The following is a 22,571-nucleotide window of genomic DNA, read 5'->3' on the forward strand; positions in this document are numbered from 1 at the left end:
AATTTGTAATATTTCCAGTGTGCAAACAGACAAAGAGTTCTCAGTATATCTTCTCTGATTAATGCATTATCTGTATTATTTTTGACTGATACATTAGTCCAGAGTACTTGGATTGAAATGTATTCAATAATTAAATCTTTCATGTCATCAAAAGATGATTTTCTTGGTATCAGAGACTGGAATCCTAAACTTGAGACTAGGTACTCTTCAGCTTCTCTTAATGAGATACTAAGCTGGCCCACAGGCATGTCTGTAATTAAAAGGAACCCCAAATCCAAAACCCACCCCCCCAAAGACGGACACTGTCATCTTAATAACTTTCAAACATCTTTCCAAAATTGAGAGAAGTCAGCTAATAAACATATTTGCAACTGCAATAGAGAAAGTAATGAAGAAAACCTACGATTTAGGGCAAAAACTCCACACTGTTCATTTGAGTTAGAAAATTAGTGGTATGTGTCTGAAAGGTTTAATACACTCATTGCTACTTTACCATTATATTTTTTCTAATATCATCTCCCGCTTTCCTACCCTGTAAATGTAAAATCGAGGGTTTATATTTAAACTTTTAAATAATTTCACATGCATTGTAGATTGCACACAGAAATCTGTAAACACATCAACTGCTATCTAGGAGCTAACCCAACAAAATTTAGGTAGGGAAAAGTCCTCCTCTTACAACTGCTGGACAGTCTTGCATCCACACTTGTTTCTATCTTTATTTTTTTTTCCGTCTTTAGGCAGGAAGAAGGCATGATACTGTGCCAGAAAAAACTTTCCCAGGTTAACAGAAGCAGTTCTGTTTGTGCTTGCTGGAATTCAGACCACAGGGCTACAAAACCCCAAACCTAAACCACGTATATTTTTGTAAGCGCAAGGCAGCACTACAGAAGGGGAGAGTAGTATTGTGGGATATTTCATTCTTTGCAATAAGCTGTAATTCTCTACTGCTTCTGGGGAGAACTATATTTTGTGTCACAAGTAGGAAGTATTAAAAGTTACTCACACTGCTGAAGTTTAGCTTCACAGTTTGTGAAAACCACAAGCTTTTAATAGATTAAGTCTCAACTTCCCTGCACACAGCTTATATTTTAACAGGCAACATCTTGATTTCAGCTCCACTCTTTTGACCACCTGTGCTCAGATTTAAAGACATCTACATCCATGTGCTTGGCAGGGCATGCCAAGGACAACTTTATTATACAGAGCTGTTTCTAAGTCAAGTTCTCACTCTGTGTCAGTGCATTGAACCACCCTTTCTTACCCATCTAGAGATCAAAGCAAGTGTCCTGATCATTTTAATAGAATTATTTCCCCCAGGAAGGGTGTATTTCTACTAAGCTCTAACTGCGCAGGGGCTTGCATTCTTTTACATAGCCTTCCAATACCTAAATGGGGGGGCTACAAGAAAGCTGGAGAGGGCCTTCTTACAAGGACATGTAGGGACATGACAAGGGGGAATGGCTTTAAACTGAAAGAGGATAAGTTCAGATTAGACAATTGGGAAGTTCTTCCCTGTAAGGGTGATGAGGCACTGGCACAGGGTACCCAGAGAAGCTGTGACTGCCCCATCCCTGTCAATGTTCAAGGCCAGGCTGGATGGGGCTTGGAGCAACCCGGTCTAGTGGAAAGTGTCCCTGCCCATGGCAGGGGGGCTGGAACTAGATAAGCGTTAAGGTCCCCTCCAACCCAAACTAGTCTATGGTTATATAGTAAGAGCGAATGAACAGAAGTCCACATTCTAATTTTCAGGCAAAGCTTCCTCCTTGTGTGCAATCTCAACCGAGTTCTTTGGGCCAGGCAGGGCCATCACATGAAGGAGAACATAACATTATTTGCTCTGCAGACCTACAATAGGCAAGTTTTTCACTGACAGATTTAAGATACATAGGAAGTTAACTCCCTCATAGGGGCTGACACATATGATGTGATAAAGAATATTAAGGTGACACCCTTCTTCCATTCAATAGTTCTGAAAGTTCTCCAGTGCAAATAGAGACAGTAAATAAGGGAAATACTGCTTTCCTATACTAGAAAGGATATTTTCCCACAGCACTGATATAATTTCCCTCTTTTCCTTTAAATACAGTAGCTTTTAAGATCAATTTCTCACAGATGTTTCATAAAATCTCAGCCACATCACCCATTTTTGACGTATTGGTGTTTTGGAGACGTATTTAAACAAGTCTTTATATGCTATTTTGCCTGATGTCTAGCATCAGAAACATCCAACTGATCTTCTAGTTTGGTCATCCAAAAGTAGATGAAGGCATGGCCATCCACTGCTCCCTCCAGAAGGAATGCAACAGGAGTGGTGAATGCCACGAATGACTGTTCCAGGTTGTTGCCTCCACACTACACTGAGTTGTAGAAGAGCTGAACATAGCCCTTGCCTCCAGCCTGCTCCCCACTACTACTGCTGCTGGTTAGATTAAGATCTCAGCACAGGAAGCTGACTGATGGCACAACACATTTCCTGAACCAGTGGGAGCTGGCAGCGGGAGTTTCCTTCCGACCTCTCCAAGTTACAGCACTCCTGCCTTTGACAAAACCAAGCAGCTAGCTAGTGGGGAGAAGAGAATTCTGAGCCAAAGAAAGGAAAGAGTGAAGGCAGAAGCTTTGGGCCTGGGCCTCATAGGCAGTGCTGGTGCTTAAGACATTTAGACAGAGTTTTGCTGACTGCTGACAAGCTATTTGTCTCATGCATGCTGAGTACAACCTACTTTTGAAGAGCCATGCTGTGTGATGTTAGCAGCAAAAATGCAGCTCTGGTCTTGGTGGAGAGTTGTACGTTATGTACTGCAAATGGGAACCACCATTGACAAGATTTGTGATAAGCAGTTTCAGATTTTAATTGGGGCAATTGCACAATTTCTGCTCATCTGTTACCAAGCTGTAAGGTTTTATCATCTGCTACTTTTTTGCTGCAAAAAAATAACCAATTTTGCTTGGAAATAGATATAAACAAACTCTAGTCCTAGAAATACAGCTCTGAAGCAGCACAGTAGCTTATATCTGATACACTGTGTGCATCAGTCCAGAAGAGGAAGAGTATGAACAGATATGAAACAAATATCCATATCAATATAGGTAACAGAACAGCCAAAGGGAAAAAAAGATGCATTCAGCAAGCCCTTAGCTCTACTGAAGGGAGAGAAAGCCATAGGGGAAGGGAGGGAGTGAAGCAAGTCACAGAAACTGCATTAGGAAGAATCATAATCTCAGACGTTATTTAAAGCAACACATGCCATGCTTTCCTTTGCAAAAGTTCAGCAACGCAGAGCATCCCAATGGCAGGAATTTATCCTATGCAGATTTTAAAACATCCTCCACTACTCCAATAAAAAGGCTGCATATTTACTAAGATATTGCAAGAAGTTTGAGCAATCTGATCTTAAAAGGAAATAGGGGATGCACAATTCTACCAGTGTGCTTTTGAAATGGATAGGGAGGGAAATCCCCTTCCACTACCGTAAGTGTGATAAAAACAAGCCTCACAGTTACGAAGAGAAAAAAAACCACCATATATATAATCTACATAAAATGCTGAACCAACATTGTTATTTTTGCTTTTGTCCAGAGGAATATAAAAATTTGAGCAAGTATAACCTCTGCAATGTATTTTACATGAGTGGCCTCTAGAAGATGAAAGTAGACTTATCTAATTATCTCTCTTTTCCAAACACAAAAAAAAACTCCAACGCATGAGAAACCCTCCAAATAGTCTCTAGTAAACCTGAGAGAATATATGGCGAGTCAAGAAACCTACTTTGAAAGACAAAGGGTAGGTAATAATAATTGGGTTACAGGAACAAATGATACAAAAGAAATAATAACTTTATCAAATTTTACTTGTTTGAAAATCCCAAGTTATTAGACTGCTTGTATTAAAAAAAAACCCAAACTTGTTTCCTCTTCACCTGCTGAAGTTATACATTAATCTAAATACACATACTAACCCAACAGCAATTTTAACAGTCTTTTCCTCTTTCCTCCCATCCTCTTGATTCAAAGCAGAAGAACTCATTAGAACAACTAGCGATTGTTTGGAGCCACAGCTTTAGCAACAGCTGTACAAACACATCAATCTCAAGTCAGGAACTCTGCCATAAGCTTACTAATAATGTATGATTTAGCTTTGGGGCTATTACAATAACTTCGGTCATTTTCTCTTTCCAAATGCTATATACTGTTTCAGGCCTCAAAAAATAAAGTGAGAAAGTAATTAAAGGAATTGGGAGGGAAGATGGAATGGCTAAAACAGTGACAAGAGTAAGTCCTCCAAAATTCATACATATAAAAAAGATGTTTCTTCCTTATCCAATTAATTCATACTAGTGATAGTGCTAGAAACTAATTGTACTAACATTGCCAGGAGTTGTAAAATCTTGACCTTTTTAGTGTACACACGACCTGGAGTATTAATGAGCAGAGTCAGGCCCTTGCAGTCATGCCACTGCTTTCAGCCCGCACACCGCAAAACTAGAGGACTGTAGGTGATGACAGACAACTTCCTCCAAGTTCAATCCCACCTCAATAACTACATTATCAAGAGCAGAGTCAGATGACAGTGATTAGAAACTGAACTGGTTTTAAAGTTTTTGTCTTCAGATGGAAATGTAACCTGAGCAATGCAATGACAGCACACATGATTTTAATAAAGGTCAGTCACACTGGAAATACGAGGTTTTTTAAACAGATGCACAGTCCACGTGGACTAGCAGATAGCTATTGAAAGTCATAATGCCAAACTGCTGCAGAGATGCCTTTTCAGGACAAAGTATTTTAACAGATTCGGAAAGGAAAAGAAACTCCTTGACAAATCCATCAATCTTGAATAAAGACTGAGTTAAAAGGAGAAAGATAACACCTTGGTATAGATGATTTTTAAAACATGCAAGCTATAAATTAATGGAAGATGTGACATTTTATCTCAATGTACAATTAAAATACACTGAATACTAAAAATATAATCCATCATTGCCATGTTTGTTAACTTGATTACAGTCTCTTCAGGACTAACATATGCACTGCTGATTTTTTTTTTGGCATGATCAGGTCCACATCACATACACAAAAAGCTTCATTTTGCCATGCAACTATTCTGGTGGTTTTGTTTCCTTCAGTTATTCCCAATAAAGCCTCAGAAAGAAGGTGATGTGATCTAAATCTCTATACCTTGAATTGTTCCCCAGCTGCCATCCATCTAATATTACCTCAATGTCCACATGAAAATTATGTAATAGGATCATGGGAGAGCTGCTCAAAACTGGTTTTGAAGTAGGAATCAAAAGGAAACAAAAAGGCAAAGAGCAAGCAAACTTCTTTTGGAAGGAAATAAAACAGAATTGTTATTATTAGCTTTGGTAAGAAATAAAGTGGATGGGGCGAGGGAAACTTGTATCAAACCAGTAATTACTGCTACAGCAAGTCACCTTTTTAACTTATAGACACAACCATAAGCCTAAATTCAGGGCCAAAACAGGTTTTCTACAGGAAACAAGATAAGGAATGCAATTAGCTTCTATTCCTTCTTTTATTGAAGGAAAACCCCAGAACATTTCTTCTTTTCATCAGCTCCCCAGCATTTCATATAATGGGTCCAGAGAGCTGATCTCTAAGAAGCCCTCTTCTTAGAGAAGGATGATATGTAGCTGATACGTAGGGTGGTGGGGTTTTTCTTAACCACTCATTCAGGAAGACTGAGTGAAGGAATCCAATCCCATGTTCAAATGCAAGGAAACAAACAAACAAAAAGGACTGTTAACATTACTAATGCCATTTTTTCAAAGCAGGATGGAATATACTTATACCACCTAAATTCTGTTTTTCTCATTACCTCCACTAAAGGCAGATCATCTGGCCTAGATGAGCCAATTCAATAGATTGTTAGAGCTGCTTGTAGCCACATTTCAAAGGCAGATTATGAACACATTGCTCATTACTAGTCTCACAATGAGCACCTAGAGGAAAATAATTATGTAAGGCAATATCTCATTCTTGTGCTGCTGCCTCACTGAAATAATTTGTTTAAAATAGAGCTGTAACATAGCAAGTGGGAAATTAAGTTGAAATATTAGTTGAAGCAGTTCTACTTTGCTCAGTTTAAACCCATCCATTCAGAACAGACTTTTGACCATGATACGTAACTGTTGTTATCAGATATTTAGTTACAGGTATTCTGAGAGATGTGACAAGGACCTAAAGAGGCAGCCACATTTTCCCTGGTATGAAATCAAACTCCACCCTTCTTTTCAAAGTTTTATCAATATTCCTTCTGGTGTCAATCTCTCTGGGAATCCTTCTCGGTATTGACTAGTCATTTTCCTATCGTCTTTCTGAAGCTAAATCTAAAAGTTCTTAATTACTTAGCTTTCTGAATATGCTTTACTAGTGATGCAAAGGAATACAGTCAACTTAGCAAAATCCAAAAATGCTTATATATAAATATTTCTTCTTCTTATAGAAGTGGTGTTACAAGTCCTTATTCCATTAAGTTTGCATTATAAACCTAACTACATTTTCTTCAGAAGAACATATGTTTTCCTTTTACATCTTTCAAAATATCTTCAAAACCTGGAACTGAGTAGCTAGTTTGAGAAGGAGCTGGGGCAAATAGACCCATTTTAAATTACTCTGTTTTCATGCAGTACTTATATGAGGTCAGAGCAGAAAGTACTGCAGTGGAGGGAGCAGACTTCCAAGGATCAGAGGCAGTAGGCTGCCTGAGGCTAACTCTGCACACATTTGATCCACACTGCTGCTCAGTCTTGGCCTATTTCACAAAGCTTGGCCTGTTTCACAAAGGTAACCTCTGAGAGCTACATGAATGAAAATACAGCATTTTCAAGTGACTGAAAAGATGTATCAGAATTAGACAAAAATTATGAGAATTTCAGATAACTGTGGAACTTACCAGCTCAGAGCAAAAAACTTGAGACTGAGGTGTTCAGGACCACGAGTAGGGATGGCAGTCAAGAAAGGACATCAGTATCCCTTCTTGCATAAGCTCCTACACAAGAAAACTTTTCATTTTTTGGGGGGTGGAAGGGATGGAAGGATATAACATTTTGCGCTGGATTAACTCCCTGGGTGGCTACCTGTGCGATTGGTAGTGCAGACACAAGAGAAGCAGCTGTACCACATGGGCAAGTGCAAGGTAAACAATCTGGCCGTACCTGATAGGTAGTTCAGTCTTTATTATTCACTAAAAGGCACCTTCATCTAACTCTCATGCAAGTGCTGCAACCTAAGGATTTGAAAAAACCATGTTCCAAGAACAGTGAGGAAGGACACAGAGGTCAGGAAAGTAGTACCTTCGCATATGTAACTGTATAGCTAATACATGAGCTCAGTTTCAGGAGGATTTTTGTTGCATGCTCTTCATGGAGATGGAAAAGCACACACAGCACATACTTAACAGCTTCCATCTGTATTCCAAAAGAATAGACTTTCAAAATGTAGAGGTGGATCCACGCCAAGAATTACACCAACCCATTAGTAATATGGACTCTCCCACTGCATCCTCTGAGTCGGGTCCTCAGAGACCTCTTATCCTCTCCTGGACACCATTTGCTAACAATTACTCTATAGTAAAAGCATTCTGCTTTATGGATGAATTATTTCTGAGGCTTGATATACCATAAAATGCTACGAAAGAGAGAGAAAAAAAAAAACTAGTTTGATTCGCACACATTCCTTTAAGCAATCTATTACACATATAATAAATGCATGTCTTCAAAGCCCAGTAAGAGCTCTCTCTCCTTGTACAACTACCTTTCCTTCTCTAAAATCCAGCCCCAAGATAGTTAAGATTTTCAGGATAAATTTTGGTTTTGTAGGTCTATTTTCTGGATTTTATCCATGAGATTTGCCTCTTAAAATTTCCCAAGTTTAATACAGACTCGCATGAACCACTTAGGGACTGAAATACACACATACTGTTGTTTCTTCTAGCTCATAAGGTAACTGAAAAAAAAAAATGTTATTTCAAATATTCAGTTCCAGACGGAAACTATTCAACACTCTTTCCAGCCGGATAACCATAAACAACTTTGATATGTATCCACACTTGTCTCAAATGCAGAGCATTTTCAAATTACAGGAATGGGTGGAATTACCATGAGAATTGGTTTCCTCCTACCATCACCATTGCTTTCTCCAACTGATTTATTAGTTTCAGTAGTTTCTTGCCAATTCATTACTCAAAGCCCTATTTTCTATTTACCTAAATCTGAACGTGCTTTAATTCCTTCGGACTTCATGAACTTGGGGGTGGGGGGAACACACCAGAAAATTTAATTAAACAGGAGTACATAATTATTAATTGCACATGTACTTTAACATTTTAATGAAAAATAAACCAAACTTCTTTATTCCTAAAAAATTTAAGCAAAGTCAAAGTCTCAGTTACAGTCTTCTATGAATAAAATAATGCACCACAGTACATTCTGAATATTCTACCTAAATCACCAGTTTTAAGTTTGCAGTGGCCGGAAATAACACAGACACAATTTTTTGCTCCTTCCAGTTCAAGAGATGGCATAGCTACAGTCGTACCGGGGCATGCAAATAAGCTTTGTTCCCCTATTACGAAAGGCTACTGAGCCTACTTACAACATATTCCGTACACACGGACATCTGTTTTTAAGACCCAGAAAGAGGACGATGAAGAATGTTTGTGAAATCACGTATGCTTGCCAAACAAGACTTCACACACATCTATGATCTTAATTTATGGTAATAACGGAAAGCATCTCACTGGTCAGGATTGACTACACCCAGCACTTTATAAAACATGTTTTCTAAAAACTCTTCGGAAGTAAAAACCAGGGAGATCTGAGCCTCACTACCCGCTGCAGCAACAAGAGTTCAAAAATGAAGCAAATAAGCGCCAATAAAGACAGTGGAATGCAAAAGGGGAAAAGACTCTCCCGGTGCTATTAACAGACCTCCAGCTGACTAGGTTGTCACAGCTCTGGGTAAGCACTCGTTGTAAAATATTTTGCCACAAAGCATTCTGCCCATCAGTTATTATTTGTATTTGACTCCCTCCTTTCACCCTCACCTCCCTCCTGGTTAATCTGTACTTGCTTACTTCTAAGAACTGCAGTAATTGTTGTTTTAGGAAGTAACTGTACAGCATGGGCAGGCTACAGATCAGCCTTCTGAGAACACAGCTCCACTGCTGGGATCAGAGACAACAGCCTGCTAAGATTAACTCCCTCTGGCTGGTACTTCGATGCCCCATTATCTTTTCAGGAACTACTCAGTTACTAACACCCCACAGACATGCGACCCTATCTTCAGATGTCCCCTATAAGATTACTTTCCATTACATCCTTGATTTCGTGTTTGCAACCCTTCTACCATCCTCCCTCTCAGTCCATCTGTAACTGCAGTTTGGATAATATCAAATAACAGAGATTATAACTTGCCTTGCCTATTTTAACTATATGCACAGAGCATACAGCAACAGGTATATAAGACTTGAGCCTAGCTGCAATCAATCTGCGGATGAAAAGGCAACTTCCTGACAGGTGCATCAGCTGCAGACACTGAAGGTTAGCACTGTCTTGTCCTGCAGACATTTCAGACTGTTACATATGAGACTCAAACTTGTCCTGCAACAGTCCAAATGCCAAGTATTGTTTTTTGCTAAAACTACAAAGGAGGAAGAAGAGAAGACCCACCTATAACTGGGTTTAACACAAATATCCCTACCGTTACCTCTGTTCTCCTCCAGTTGAGCCTGAAACAGCATGGCTTTCCTCCACATTACGTTTTATAATCAATAATGTGTCTAAATTTCACACAAACCAATTTATTTCCCAGCCACCCTTTCTTTCCAAGCTCTATTCCCGAAAACATTACTTCTCAACAATAATTTTAACAGAAATGTCACATATATTAAACAATCCATGATTTTTTGGTTTAGCAGCAGCATTCTAAAAAAAATTCTGCTAAACTCTTAAATTACTACCACTAATTACATGTCACACAGCAAGTTACCAGTTTTCATTTCCACAGTTCAACTAAAAAAATATAAATAAAGTACCACATGCATTTTACATGCTTTTTTTCTGAAAGAGCTTACTGTACAGCATCCCAGTAGTTTGCAGAGCAGATTCATTCCATAACTGCTCGCTTTCCCACACAAGTCCTTTCTGTCACACTCTGCATTTTTTGACTGGGGTCAGAGGGAAGGAAAGTAAAGGCAGAGAGACGAGAAAAGAATGCATCCTACTAAACTCCTGTGATTTGAAAACATCCTCTAAACAACCAACCCTTCTCCCCCAGCCCATTATATCTCCATTGCACATATTTGTACCTAAATCCAGGATCCAGTATTTACAGCCACTCGGCTGCCCGTTGCTGCAGCAGGTAGGATTTACTGAGTGAAGCGATCCTAGGGTGTCAGTCTGTTTAATCCTGTTTGGCATGGTGAGGAGTCAGCTGTTCCAATACCCACAGTTTACGAATAACCTACTCGCCCACACCTCAGGGATGTGTTACAGCTTCTCCTGAAGATGTTCACCCAGATAAGGTTACAAGCAATGCCATTAGATTGAGGAAGTCGCTGTTATCTTCTCAGTCTGGTTTAGCCCCCTGCCCTGCCGTCAGAGCAGCTCCTCTCTTCTAGGGATGCTCTCCTCTGACTCACTGAGCACAGTTCCAGTCTAAATTCACATGTGGGAATAGCCAGATGCAGCAGATTACACTCTACCGTAACTACCCTAATTGAGGCTCAAGATGATCTTAAAAAATACTGCAAGCCAGCTATTCTTCCTCTCAGCCTTAAGAAAAGATGCAGTCTAGTACTTCTACTAAGTTTTACAATAACTGGAATGCAGAAAACCAGCCTTTAGCACCTCTTTTTTATTTTGCAGTGCATAGTTAGTTTTTATTTCTTTAGCTAAAGCCATAGACACAAAAAAGCCAGACATTTTCTGGTCAGCTACACCATTCAGTGCTTGCCCTGGAACTTCCATTTTCCTTGACAAAATCTGTACCAAACAACAAATTATGCCTTACCTTCATCTCCTCTTGAGCCTTGTTTGTGAGAAGTAAAACAACCTAAATATTTTGATAAATTTGTTGAAGCTCTCACCCTGGTTTAAACTGCATTTCAGATCTTTTCACCTCTAAGATTATATTCTGCAAAATAAATTTCTAGTTCATCAAGCAATCTTCCTGTTCAGTAAACTGAAACAGTGTGCATTTTATTTTGTATTTATGCATTCTTCACCTAGCATGCCACACATGCATTTGTCCATAAATATTCATTTCTGGGTTCTTTTTTTTAGCTAAATGTTTTACAAACCTAGAAAAGATGTTTGGTTTCTTCCCCCAGCACCTCATCTGATTTTAAAGGACATGCAAAAAGCTACATTCACTAGATAAAGAGATATGAAGCCAAAGCAAGGATTAAATTTCCGTAAAAACAGAAATGAAATGCTTTCATCATATTGTCATGAAAAAAGGGCCTTAAAATGAGATTGAACAAACAATACTGTAAAAGACACAAGCATGTAACAGGAAGAATACACAGCAGTGAGGGGGTTGCCAATGATAACAGAACAAACAAATACATGTAATGCAAGGATAAATAGGAATTTTATGTGGAACTCATAGCATATAGAGTCCTAAGAGTCAAAGAAGGTTTATCATTAGCGCTTATCACAAATCACACACATTACCCTGTCTGCACTACTAAAGAGCTCTGCACACCCTCCACCTGAGGCTGAGGTTTTGCTTTTCTTCATGTTTCTAAGGAAAGCCACCCTAAATTCCAAATCACCTTCCCCCCTCAGCCTCCTGCACTGAGACCATTAATTCCAATTCCTGAACATTCTTCTGCTGACCCAAGACGACTTTTAAATGACACTGAATTCCAGAGGTGGTGGAAGGACAGCAGAAAAACCCCTCTTTCTTCAGGATAAGTGATCTTTATAGTTGCCACCTACAGTGAGACTTCCACTAAGGCTAGTTTATCCTTCACAAAATTGTAGAACATCTGAAAATGATTCTAGTTTCTAGCTGAGTAATAAAAAAAAATAAATGAAACAATCCTTTTCCTCTGCTCCCCAAGAGTTCCCACGCACATTGAGCGTGCTAAAGAACATCCAACCATTCTCACTGTAGTTACTCTTACATCTTTTAACTAAAATTTAAGAAAATATAGTCATTTTATCAGTGTAGCTGATTTCCATACATAAGAAAACTTCTGACAAAAATACAGCAAAAAAAAATACATAAAACTGTTTTGGGGTTGGTTTTATTTTGCTTTTCAACTGCATGTAGACTGACTTTATAAAACCAGTAGTATCTGCAGGAAGATACTTTAAATGCTCTGGGAACCACATCATTTGCAGCTTGCTATTGCAAAAAGTTCTCCCGCTCCTACTGAAATCAAATACTGCTAGTTTTTAGGTTTTGCTTTGGCCCCTTCTCTTCTCAGAACACAAATCTGACAAGTAAATCAAGGTGGTGGGAGAGAGAGAACCACATGAACCAGTACATAAATAAAATTTCACATTACATGGTTAAGAAGAAAGGATCATGGATATGCAGTTGTCTTCTAGGCATACAATTGTGATAAACAACTGCTCTACAGGAACACTGGAGTGGAGACAGCAGACTCCACGCGAATGTCCTTCAGAGTGACTGTGGATATAACATAAGAATTTGATTGAAAAACATCAATGCATATAGTGAAATAATAGCTACAACTTTCTTATGGTCAGTCCAAGACAGAAAGCTCAGACCAGTAACTTCTCCTACTGAAGCATAAGCAAAATGGAGGTGACTTCTACATCACAAACCCAACGTTTCTTAATTTAATATGCAGGAGCTTTCTCAATTTCCATCTGAAACAGAGACCTGTATCTATATATGTAATTTTAAGCCCAAACAAGCAGCCTATTAATGTCATTCTATGGTTTACTTCAGGCTGTACCACAAAGCTCTCTTTGTCCTTTAGCTCCAACAGGTTTTCTGTATTCCAGAGCCTTATCCTACAGTAACTCTCCTCTGCTATACAGCTCTTCCTGCAGCTCCTCACATTAACAAGCTCTTCTAGGAACTCATCATTAGTAATGACGAGCCAGTCAGGTAATCTTATTCCTGCAGGCAAAAATATGCTTACATGGAGAACACCTTTAGGCAAAACCACAGCAGGGCACAGAGCACAAGCTCAGTGCAGAAGAGGTTGGACTGCTGGCATGTTGCACAATAGCACTGAGCTGCCCCATTTCCTCCCCTTCATCTGCTCCTTCAATATTCATAGACCACAGTCCAATGGGACAACAAACTGATCAAATTAGCAAAGAAAAAAGCTCATACACCATGCCATTTGACAGCGTTTAAAATGCGTTTTGTATTTTTTTTTTAAAGAGTAAAAATTAACTGTTTCTTTTTTCACCTTACCTGCAAAAGGCAGAAATGTTTTTTTGGCTATACTTGTTATATAATATATATATTTTATATATCTATAATTTATTATATATATAATAATTTATAATTTCAGCTTAATTTCTGAAAGCGAAGAACTGATGAAAGGCCCTTCAGACCCCTGGCAATTTAAGACATTTCTCAGTTACTTAAACCTCTGACAAAGTAAGTGTTCAGCTGAAAATTTTGTTAATGGCCATTTCACGAAGAATTTAAAATTCCAGGCAAAAGAGCTCTCACTTTTAAGGCAAGATTTCGTAAGAAAGACTACATCCCAGTGAATAAACAAAGAAACTAAAAAACACCCAAAACCCCAACAACAACAACAACAACTATTAGAAGAGCACTGTGCATCCTCAGTAGGCAGGGTAGCACATACTTTGTATGAAATACAGAAATTAAACACCATATCTATTACTACAGTGAAGGAATGGGATGAGCTTTCTGCAATTAAGTAAGTTTCTGGGCTTATTGATGGACAATGCCAGACTGCCAAAACCATTGTAAGGTATTAATATTTTGCCAGTTTAACCCGGCACAGCAGTAACAGCTCATTAAGTCTCTACCACTGACAGCCAATGAATCAGCTTCTCACAAGTACCAGCTCTTAACTGCAACATCTGCAATCTCTGTTTGCCACTGGATTAACCTCCGACTGGAAGTGCTACCTCATCTGAGGTACTATTACTAGTCTTGCATGTAAGAACAGAAATACGCATCTCTTCTTTTGTTTAAGAGGACAACTGGAGTTAAACCGACTGCATTTATCATACTCCAAGAGATCTGCATGGTAATAGAAGTAACAACTTATATTAGAACAAGGATAAACAGTATTCCAACTTAATCTCTGAAAGGCCCCATTACATTTTATACCATCTTGGAGAAAATAAGCAGAACAAGAAAGGGAAGCTAACAAAATTAGAAATTTCATTTTTAAGAACTCAGTTTGAGTTTCCTCGGAGCCTAAGAAAGAAGACAAGGAACCAGCCTTTTCCCCTTAATAGCTATCAGGTTTTTTTTGGAGGGGTGGGGAAGAAGGGGTATGTTCAAAGATGATAGCAGTAAAAAAAACAGCTTTAAAATTCTTAAAATTTAATGAAATAAATCTTAAATAAAATTGCTGTTCTCAAGTAAAATTAAATCAGTCGTCTTCTCCAGAATCTTCCACCTTGTATTCCAGACATTACATTTACAAAGGGAATTTATGTATTTTAAATCAGTACTACAGTTATTTAAAAAATTCTTGTTTATCTTAAGAGTGGAGAACTGTATACAAGATAGTTGAAACTTAACAGAAGAGTGAATTCTTTACCGAGTTCTGCCAGCATCTGAATGTCACGATTTTAAAACCATTTTGGAAGTGATCTGTGAGACAAATGCTCTCATCACTTAGAAGTGCATAGTTCCTAAAATTTTGAATCATGTTTCTGCATGTGGGAGAGAAGTTTCAGACTTTTCCAGAACTCCAGGACCAAAGACCACCCAGACATAGGAGCCAAACCAGACATAAATCCAGAACTATTAAAATTCTTGAACTAAATTAAGATTGCACAAACCAATCAGAATTCTATTTACAATAGGCATTTCTGACATAAATAAATAAATAAATTGGGCAGACATTGCATACAAAACCTATCTTTGGCAAGTTAGACTCTCTGATTAGACACATCAAACACAGACATTCACACCAGAACACTCTAACACAATCAAGAAACTGTAGAACAGCAAAAACACATCAATCAATAAATATGAGGTTGAATCTTTGAGGTGAGCTCCTACACTATGATGAAAACTGTGAAAGGAGCCTGACTTTGCCTTTTCCTCAGTGTACAATGTGTCCACAGTTTAAATGCTCAGAGCACAGCTGCACCACTAGGATCTAGTTTCTTCAGCTCCACACACAAAGATCATCCTGTTCCCAAAAAAAGAGCCTTGCTGCTCCTCAGTCTCACAGACAACACTGCCGGCCTGCAAGGAGCGGAATCATTACAACAGTGGTTCTTTGGACTTATATTCAGCACGCTGTTTCCTGTTCTTTGGTACCAGTGCTGCCAGGTGCCAGAGACACTTTAAATTGAATCGGTCAGAAACTGTATTTTGCAATGAATTGTGTGAACATCCTTAATTTGAGATTTCCAAGAACTCCTTTCAATACTGGGATGTTTCAATCAAAACAAAGAAAACAACAACAACAACAAAAAAACCACAAATAACCCAAAATCCCAATCAACAACCATCTCTATCAGAACATGCCAGTCACCTAATTAGCTGGCAAACCTGGGAAAAGTTATTTTCTGACTGACAGTAAAGAAAATCAGCTGGGTGATTAATAACCTTCCTTTCTGCATCTTGGGTAAAGCATTTCGTCAAGAGCAACTGACAGAAAGACACTGAAGCACTCAGGCTTTAATTAAGAATATTGGGAAACGATTAATTTATCCAGCTCTTCAGTCACATAAGTCCTTCCTGTCTCCAGTTTTGCAGAACATGCCCTAGCTGTTGCTTAAGCCTACAGTACGAAAGAATATCAAAAAGCGCATGACACTGTAAAATCTCTCCCATCTTAGTCATTTGGCTATTATTTTCTTGAGCTTTTAATACTGTTCTGTGCCATTGCCAAGGAATTGGAGCCTGTACACCACTCACAGGAATGAGGAGGTCTTTCAAAGAAAGGATGAGATGTTCACTGTCCCTGGCTGTCTGTTATCTGGAAAAGCTTTGGGAAAATTCTGACTTGACACAGTCACCACTGCAGCATGCCAAATCAGTTTGAAGGATCCCAGCCACTGTCAGCAAAACCACAACAAACCAGCTTCAGATAATTCAAACAAAATCTCTTGGATGAGTGTAAGGAATGTTGTTCCACATACATTCACTACTCAGAGAGGGTGGGAGGGGAGAAGAAACATGCCATGCCTCATCTCTACATTGGAGAAAACACGAAAAGTGTTCCAAGAGAGAAGTACTTACTGTCCTAATGAGACATATTGAAGAAACACTCATTTTTTACATTAATTTTATTATCCAAATTACCCTTCCTGTTTTTTCTTCATTTGAATTTTCTGATGTAGTTTCCTCAACCATAATTAAAACGCTCTTTTTCTTCTCTTCACACTCCAAAGAAAAAAGAAATCAGCCTGCTGGCATGAAAAAAAAATATCTGGTCAAAACAAGGTTTAATTCTCCTAACCAGTTGTAACTGAACATACAGGAGGTGGGACTTTTCTTAAAAATAGATCTCTTGGCTAATTATCCTAACTGGAAATGTATGCAAAGACAAAAGGAAAGGTTAAGAATATATTCAGAACTAGTGTTCAGAATATTCAATTATGGTCTTGACTTAAAATTAGTTTCTTTTAAGTCACTTAAAAGGAAAACGAACCATTCTAGTAACCAAACTACGTCATTAGATATGAAAGAAATGCTTTTCAAAGTGGACATGTGCTCCCTGTAAGAAATACTGATTCTGAAGTTCCATACCTATGCATCTGGAAGAACTGCTTCTGCAAGCTGTGTAGGTTACATGCTGGCTGACCACAGCGCTTTTCTTTTTCCCCTTCTGCTAACTTCAAATTGTACAAATGCATGTTGGCTAGTTACAAAGGGTTACACTAAGACTGTTCCTCCTTTTGTCTCTGCTCAGTACTGCCTAACAAGTCATGTCCGCGTATCAGACCAGGTTAAATTTTAGATTGGTAATAATGTTAACTTCCTGAAGCACATAAAAAGACCTAACCAGACTCGATATCCTAATATGCATGCCACTTGCTGACAATATAAGGTCAGTATTCTTGAAAACTTAAACTTTCCAAAAAAGTAATACTGTCTTTCAAAAGCTCACAATCTGACAAAACAATGCAATCTTCTTCTGCACTTCTGCCATTTAGAATGGCATTTTGCATCATAAAAACACTAAAATGTTCCTACATGAAAGATGAAACTGTCAAAATAGATTAAACATTTTTTTCAAATAAAAATCATTACAGAAATGTAAACATTTATCATCACCCCAACAAATTCAGTAACAGAGTAAGACAGTGTTATTCCAAAACCAGCAAACGAAGGTAGTAGAATACTATTACTTGTAATAAGTTGCTCCAGTTCTGAAGGTTGTAATCTCAGCAAACTCTAACAGTGATGAAGTGAGTAAGCACTGGATCCCATAGCCTGGGCTTTCACTTTAGACCAATGAGGGCCTCATCTACACAGTTTTTTAACACTTGCAGGGACGGTGATTCCACCACTTCCCTGGGAAGCCTATTCCAATGCCTGATCACCCTCTCTGTGAATAAATTTTTCCCATTGAATATGTACCCAAAATAGTGGCAAAACATTGCATTATGAAGCAGTTATTTGAAAACAAACTTGAGGTATCTAGTGCATCTGTCAAAAAGCTTCTGATAAAGTTGCATTAAAAGCGATGCAACATTTCTAGTACAGCATGCATAACAGACTAATTTTTACAATATGATTGCAGGAGAAGTGAAGTCAATGGGACTGCACTTTCAGCAGCCACCTCATAAAAACTGAACTGGAGAAGTCAGTAGAATGCTAAATCCTGCTACTTCCATCTGCAAGCAGTGATGATGACAGATGATGTGATGTAATGTGACGATGTCCTGAAAGGTGCACAAGAACATTGGCTCTATCTAGCCTGCTCCTCGACAATTTTCTCCTCTCCACTAGACACGAAACACATAAATAATCCTCCTCCTACCAAGTTTAAGAACGTAAGCTGCAACAGCATAAATGCCAGAAAACTAGAGTTGGAAAAAAGAACAGAAGACCTTATGGACTCTGTCAATGTTACACAATTCTGTGCCAGAAGGAAAGTGCATCAGGTAAAATTACCCAGATAGTCCTCGGAAATGGACAGCCATCCCAGCTGCAGAAAAGAAATACACCAATAGCTCCTTGTCTTTTGTCATGGGCAAGGCAGTTACCACATAACTATGACAACTCCATGTCTCTAGTTCTGTCCTGTCCAAATAAACATTCCTATCTCCATTCTCCCTGTCCATCACCACACTGACAAGCTACTTAATGCACTGAAATGGAAGAGAAATTCTTTGGGTGGCTCTTAGATGCTCTCTGGAGTACCAGCTCTGAAGATTTAGTTAATTCAAAGCAAAATATAGGTAACAAAGACACCCTCAAAAAGTAATTCTGAAAACACTGAAACAACTTTTACCACAGTTTGTTGCACCTGAAGAGGGACAATTAAGGAAAATAAACACTGCTCCATGATGTTTTTCTTCAGTTGAAACATACGAGCAACATTTGTAGGATATTAATTTAGCTTGTATTCTGTTCTACCTCAATGCCTTGGTTAGAAAAAGAAAGTGCTGTCAGAGAAAGGCTAATTGCAAGCAAAATAACAGCTCTCTCGGGAAATCTAAAGCCATCAGAATTGCTGGTTTATATCCACCTTCTACCTCCCAAAGATCAGCTGTGCAAATACATCTGTTCTGAAGCAGATACATTTTACACACTGATTTCCGTTCCAACTGCGATATAGAAGAGAAATGTATTTGGCAGCTGTCTGGGACCAAAAGTACATTCAAGCCAGTACTATAAAATTTCTTTTTACTGTCAACTGTAATACTGAGCTCCCAAGCAGGGCAAAAAGCTTTCATTTCCTATGTACAAAAATTCCAGAGATGAATTAACCATGTACTTATGCCCACAAATAGACTCAGCATGGGAAATACAGACATACCTGACAGGTCTTCCTGGGCTAGGTTATGATACAAGAACAGTGCAGGAGTCAAAGGCAGGTTTATGCATAAATCAATCGTATGCAACACGTGTAAACTTGGCTTAGAAAGAGCTCTTGCAGAAATTGAAATGGTGAGATTCATTGAATCTCCTTATCTAGTTTAGGACTGCACAATGCCAAGGAAGCAATTCATACAGACTTTACTGTTTATTCAATGCTGAATTAGAATTTGGCTATTAACTCTGACCATCTGATGTAGTTTGGCTATAAAGCTCAATGCAAAGATTATGATCCCACAGACCACAGTCAAGTGCTGACATTTTATTTAAGTTTACTTATGCTCAAACCACATTTTTAACTGCAAACTGAAGTAAAACCTCAAGGCGGGAAAGTCAGGATAGAGAATTCTTGTTTTACTTTATACTGAATCTATTTTATTTACCTGGACTAATGCATGAGAATATGTCTGAAAAACGACACAGACAACCCTTAAGTTAAAGCTATCTTTGCTGCTGTTAGAACTAGCAACGCTTTTTGGCAAAATATTTGTGATTATATGGTAACTTATGATTTATTAGGCTTTCAGAACAACTGATAATGGTTAAGGTAAACTTCAGCTAATAAAATGCGTGCACCTCTGTTCAAGCTCAAATCTGCCTGATAAATAAGTTGAACTGACACTGCAGCATGGCTTTTACAATTTTTTTGCTAATTTAGATGAGCAGAGTGTGAAATCCAACTGACTGCTCAGCTTTGCCTCCCATGAGCTCTTCATAAAGCTTTCTATTAGCTGGTTATCTGGATGGGAAGCCTGTTATTTGGAAATTTTATGAGGAGGTAATTGATTCATCAAGAAACAGAATTTTTAGACAAACATTTAATATCTTGCACAACTACAACATGTTACTCAGTACCACCTTCTGCATGTGACTGTGTCCAGCTGTGTTGCACAAGCAGTTCGCTTTCTCTGTGGTGCCCTGGAAACTACAGTCCCCACCTTTTGCCACGTGGCCCCAGGGCAACAAGGAAAAGCAAGTACCCTACCTACTCATTGTTAGGAGTTACTTTCCCTGCTGGCCTGGACTATAACTCATTTCCTGCAGCTGCAAATGCTGTCAGACAGTCCCACAGGCACTTTGGCTCTGAGCCATGGGTGGGGATCCTTTTTCCTTACACATGGCCCATGCTTTACTTGCTTGCAATCTCGAAACAGCAAATCCTCCCCTTTTACAGCCTCCCTCTGTTTGTAAAAAAACAATTGCTGCCCAACTTGTTCTTTTCTTCCATTACAAACAGGGAGCCCTTCTTCAATTATTCAAAGTGGACTTCCATTTTACTTGATTGAATTCTGCTGCTGTTGCTATCCTCTTCCTAAGTAAAATATTTGGACTCAACATGGGAACACTCAATTTCTCAATCATAACTTTCAAAGCTCTTGATCATACACAAGACATTTTAGCTTTACTCTCCTCCACGTCCCCTTACACCTAAAACCAATATTCTGAATAGAAGGTCTCCAGTTGGGCAAGAACAATTTTACTTAATGTAACAAATTCAAGGCTCTCTTTCATCCTGTTCTGTGGTCTCAACTATAAAATATTTGTCTTTTCTGAAAAAAGATCTCTAGATCACCCCTGCAATTTCTCTTTTTCTTAATTCCTGAACAGAAGGTCAAAAAGAGCTCTGACACCTGTGATACCTGCCCTGTACCACTCCTTCCCATCTTGCAGGTATAGAGAAGGGCTTACTACACAGCTCTTTAAACAAATTTGTAAATCTTTGTCTTGGAAAATGTCAGCCATTAAATCCTCCTTATTATGGGAGATCCTTGAGAGATACTGCAGTTGGAAGAAAAAAATACTGCTGAAATAACATTTTTCTGTTTATGGCACCAGTCAGGACAGTATCCTGAGAGTGAAATCAAAAGCCAGTATTCAGTACTGAAGTGACGTGTGGTATGTCACCATGTTAGTAAGCCATCATTTACCTTTCAGATCTGAATAGACCTACACAAGATAACTGGATTATAAGAATATATGAAACAAGCAGACACAGAATTGTAGAACTGTTTAGGTTAGAAGACTTTCAAGATCGAGTCCAATGTTAACCCAGCACTGCCAAGTACATCCCTAAACCTACACACCACAACTACGCATCATCTAAATACCTCCAGGGATGGTGATTCCACTCCTTCTCCGGGCAGCCTGTTCCAATGCTTGACAGCCCTTTCAGTGAAGACTTTTTTTTTTTCATATTCAGTCTCAACCTTCCCCGATGCAACCTGAGGCTGTTTCCTCTTGTCCCGTCACTTATTAGTTGGGAGACCAACCTACAACATCCTTTCAGGTAGTTGTAGAGAGCAATAAGGACCCCCTGCACCTTCTCCTCTTCCGACTAAACACCCCCAGTTCCCTCAGCTCAAGGCCCTTCCCCAGCATTGCTGCCACTGCATTTCATAAAATTTTAACAACTTTAATTATTCAAATTTAATTATTTGGTAAACAAAAGTTCCCAGTGGCAAAGTTTTGAACCAAACAGATAGTAACACAAATTATCAGCTAGAGGTGGTCCCAAAAACTTCATGAGCAAAGGCATGTTGTAGCCTTTATAGCTCTCCAAACAGCAGCATCTACAGAAGGGATATGATGGACTACCACAAATTCTTCAGACTTCAGAAATACTCAAAGTCAGGTAAGACAGTGAACTTACAGTCTCAACAAGCAAGATATTCATAAACAATTTAAAATACCTGCCGATTTTTCTGAGCTTACAAGCTTAATTCCATTATACTGAATCCTGTCCCCTGCCCTATATTTACCCAAAGCTCTGTGGCTGCGTAAATGCCCTGCAATCAAAGGAAAGAGAACTGCACATGGCAAAAAGATGTACCCCTGAATGAAAAGAAACCCTTATTAAAAGAAGGAAAAGCACCAAAAAACCCAACAGGAACATTCTTTCTCCCCCACACCCAATAACATGCGGGGATATATAGCAAAAAGAATGTTGCCTTATGTATTACTTGTGAAAAACATGTTCTTCCAAAGCTAGTAATTTATTTTTTGTAGTGCACCAACTGTTATTCAACCTCTTCACTACCCACTTGTTTGTCTTTTTTCCCCTGTTATAAAAGGGATTCAGATTTTTTAAAATGTACTCATCTCTAAACTGCACATCAAACTGATTAAATGACCCAGATAATGTACAAAATTAGATCTGATATCAAGCAGAGCAAGCAAGAGGTCTGGAACTCGAAATCAACCCTTCCCCTAAATGACTATCCACTAGTGAATATCTTTTTTCTGTGTAATGCTTTCCCCATCCTCTTAGGAAAATACTTGTCACCTTTACTACAATAAAATTTTAGAGATTGAAGATAGTGTAAATGATATATTTTTTTAAC

General features: G+C 38.6%; 1 protein-coding gene across 3 annotated transcripts in view; it reads right to left on the reverse strand.

Moving 5' to 3' along the window:
* The window catches only part of TRIO (trio Rho guanine nucleotide exchange factor), a 237,234-nt gene that overhangs the window by 36,369 nt on the left and 178,294 nt on the right, over positions 1 to 22,571 (reverse strand). The window contains exon 35 of one of the 3 annotated variants that reach the window (XM_057428885.1): positions 16,480 to 16,592. The exons of the other annotated variants lie outside the window; for them this stretch is intronic. Within the exon in view, the coding sequence (XP_057284868.1) occupies positions 16,585 to 16,592 (8 nt within the window). The 3' untranslated portion in view covers positions 16,480 to 16,584. Of the gene's footprint in view, positions 1 to 16,479; positions 16,593 to 22,571 lie in introns of those variants that run through there. 3 annotated transcript variants of the gene reach the window in all.

This window comes from Pezoporus wallicus, unplaced genomic scaffold, assembly GCF_028554395.1.
Source record: "Pezoporus wallicus isolate ANWC-B61680 ecotype Strahan unplaced genomic scaffold, APGP_CSIRO_Pwel_v1 contig_6658, whole genome shotgun sequence".
Classification (NCBI taxonomy): Eukaryota; Metazoa; Chordata; class Aves; order Psittaciformes; family Psittacidae; genus Pezoporus; species Pezoporus wallicus.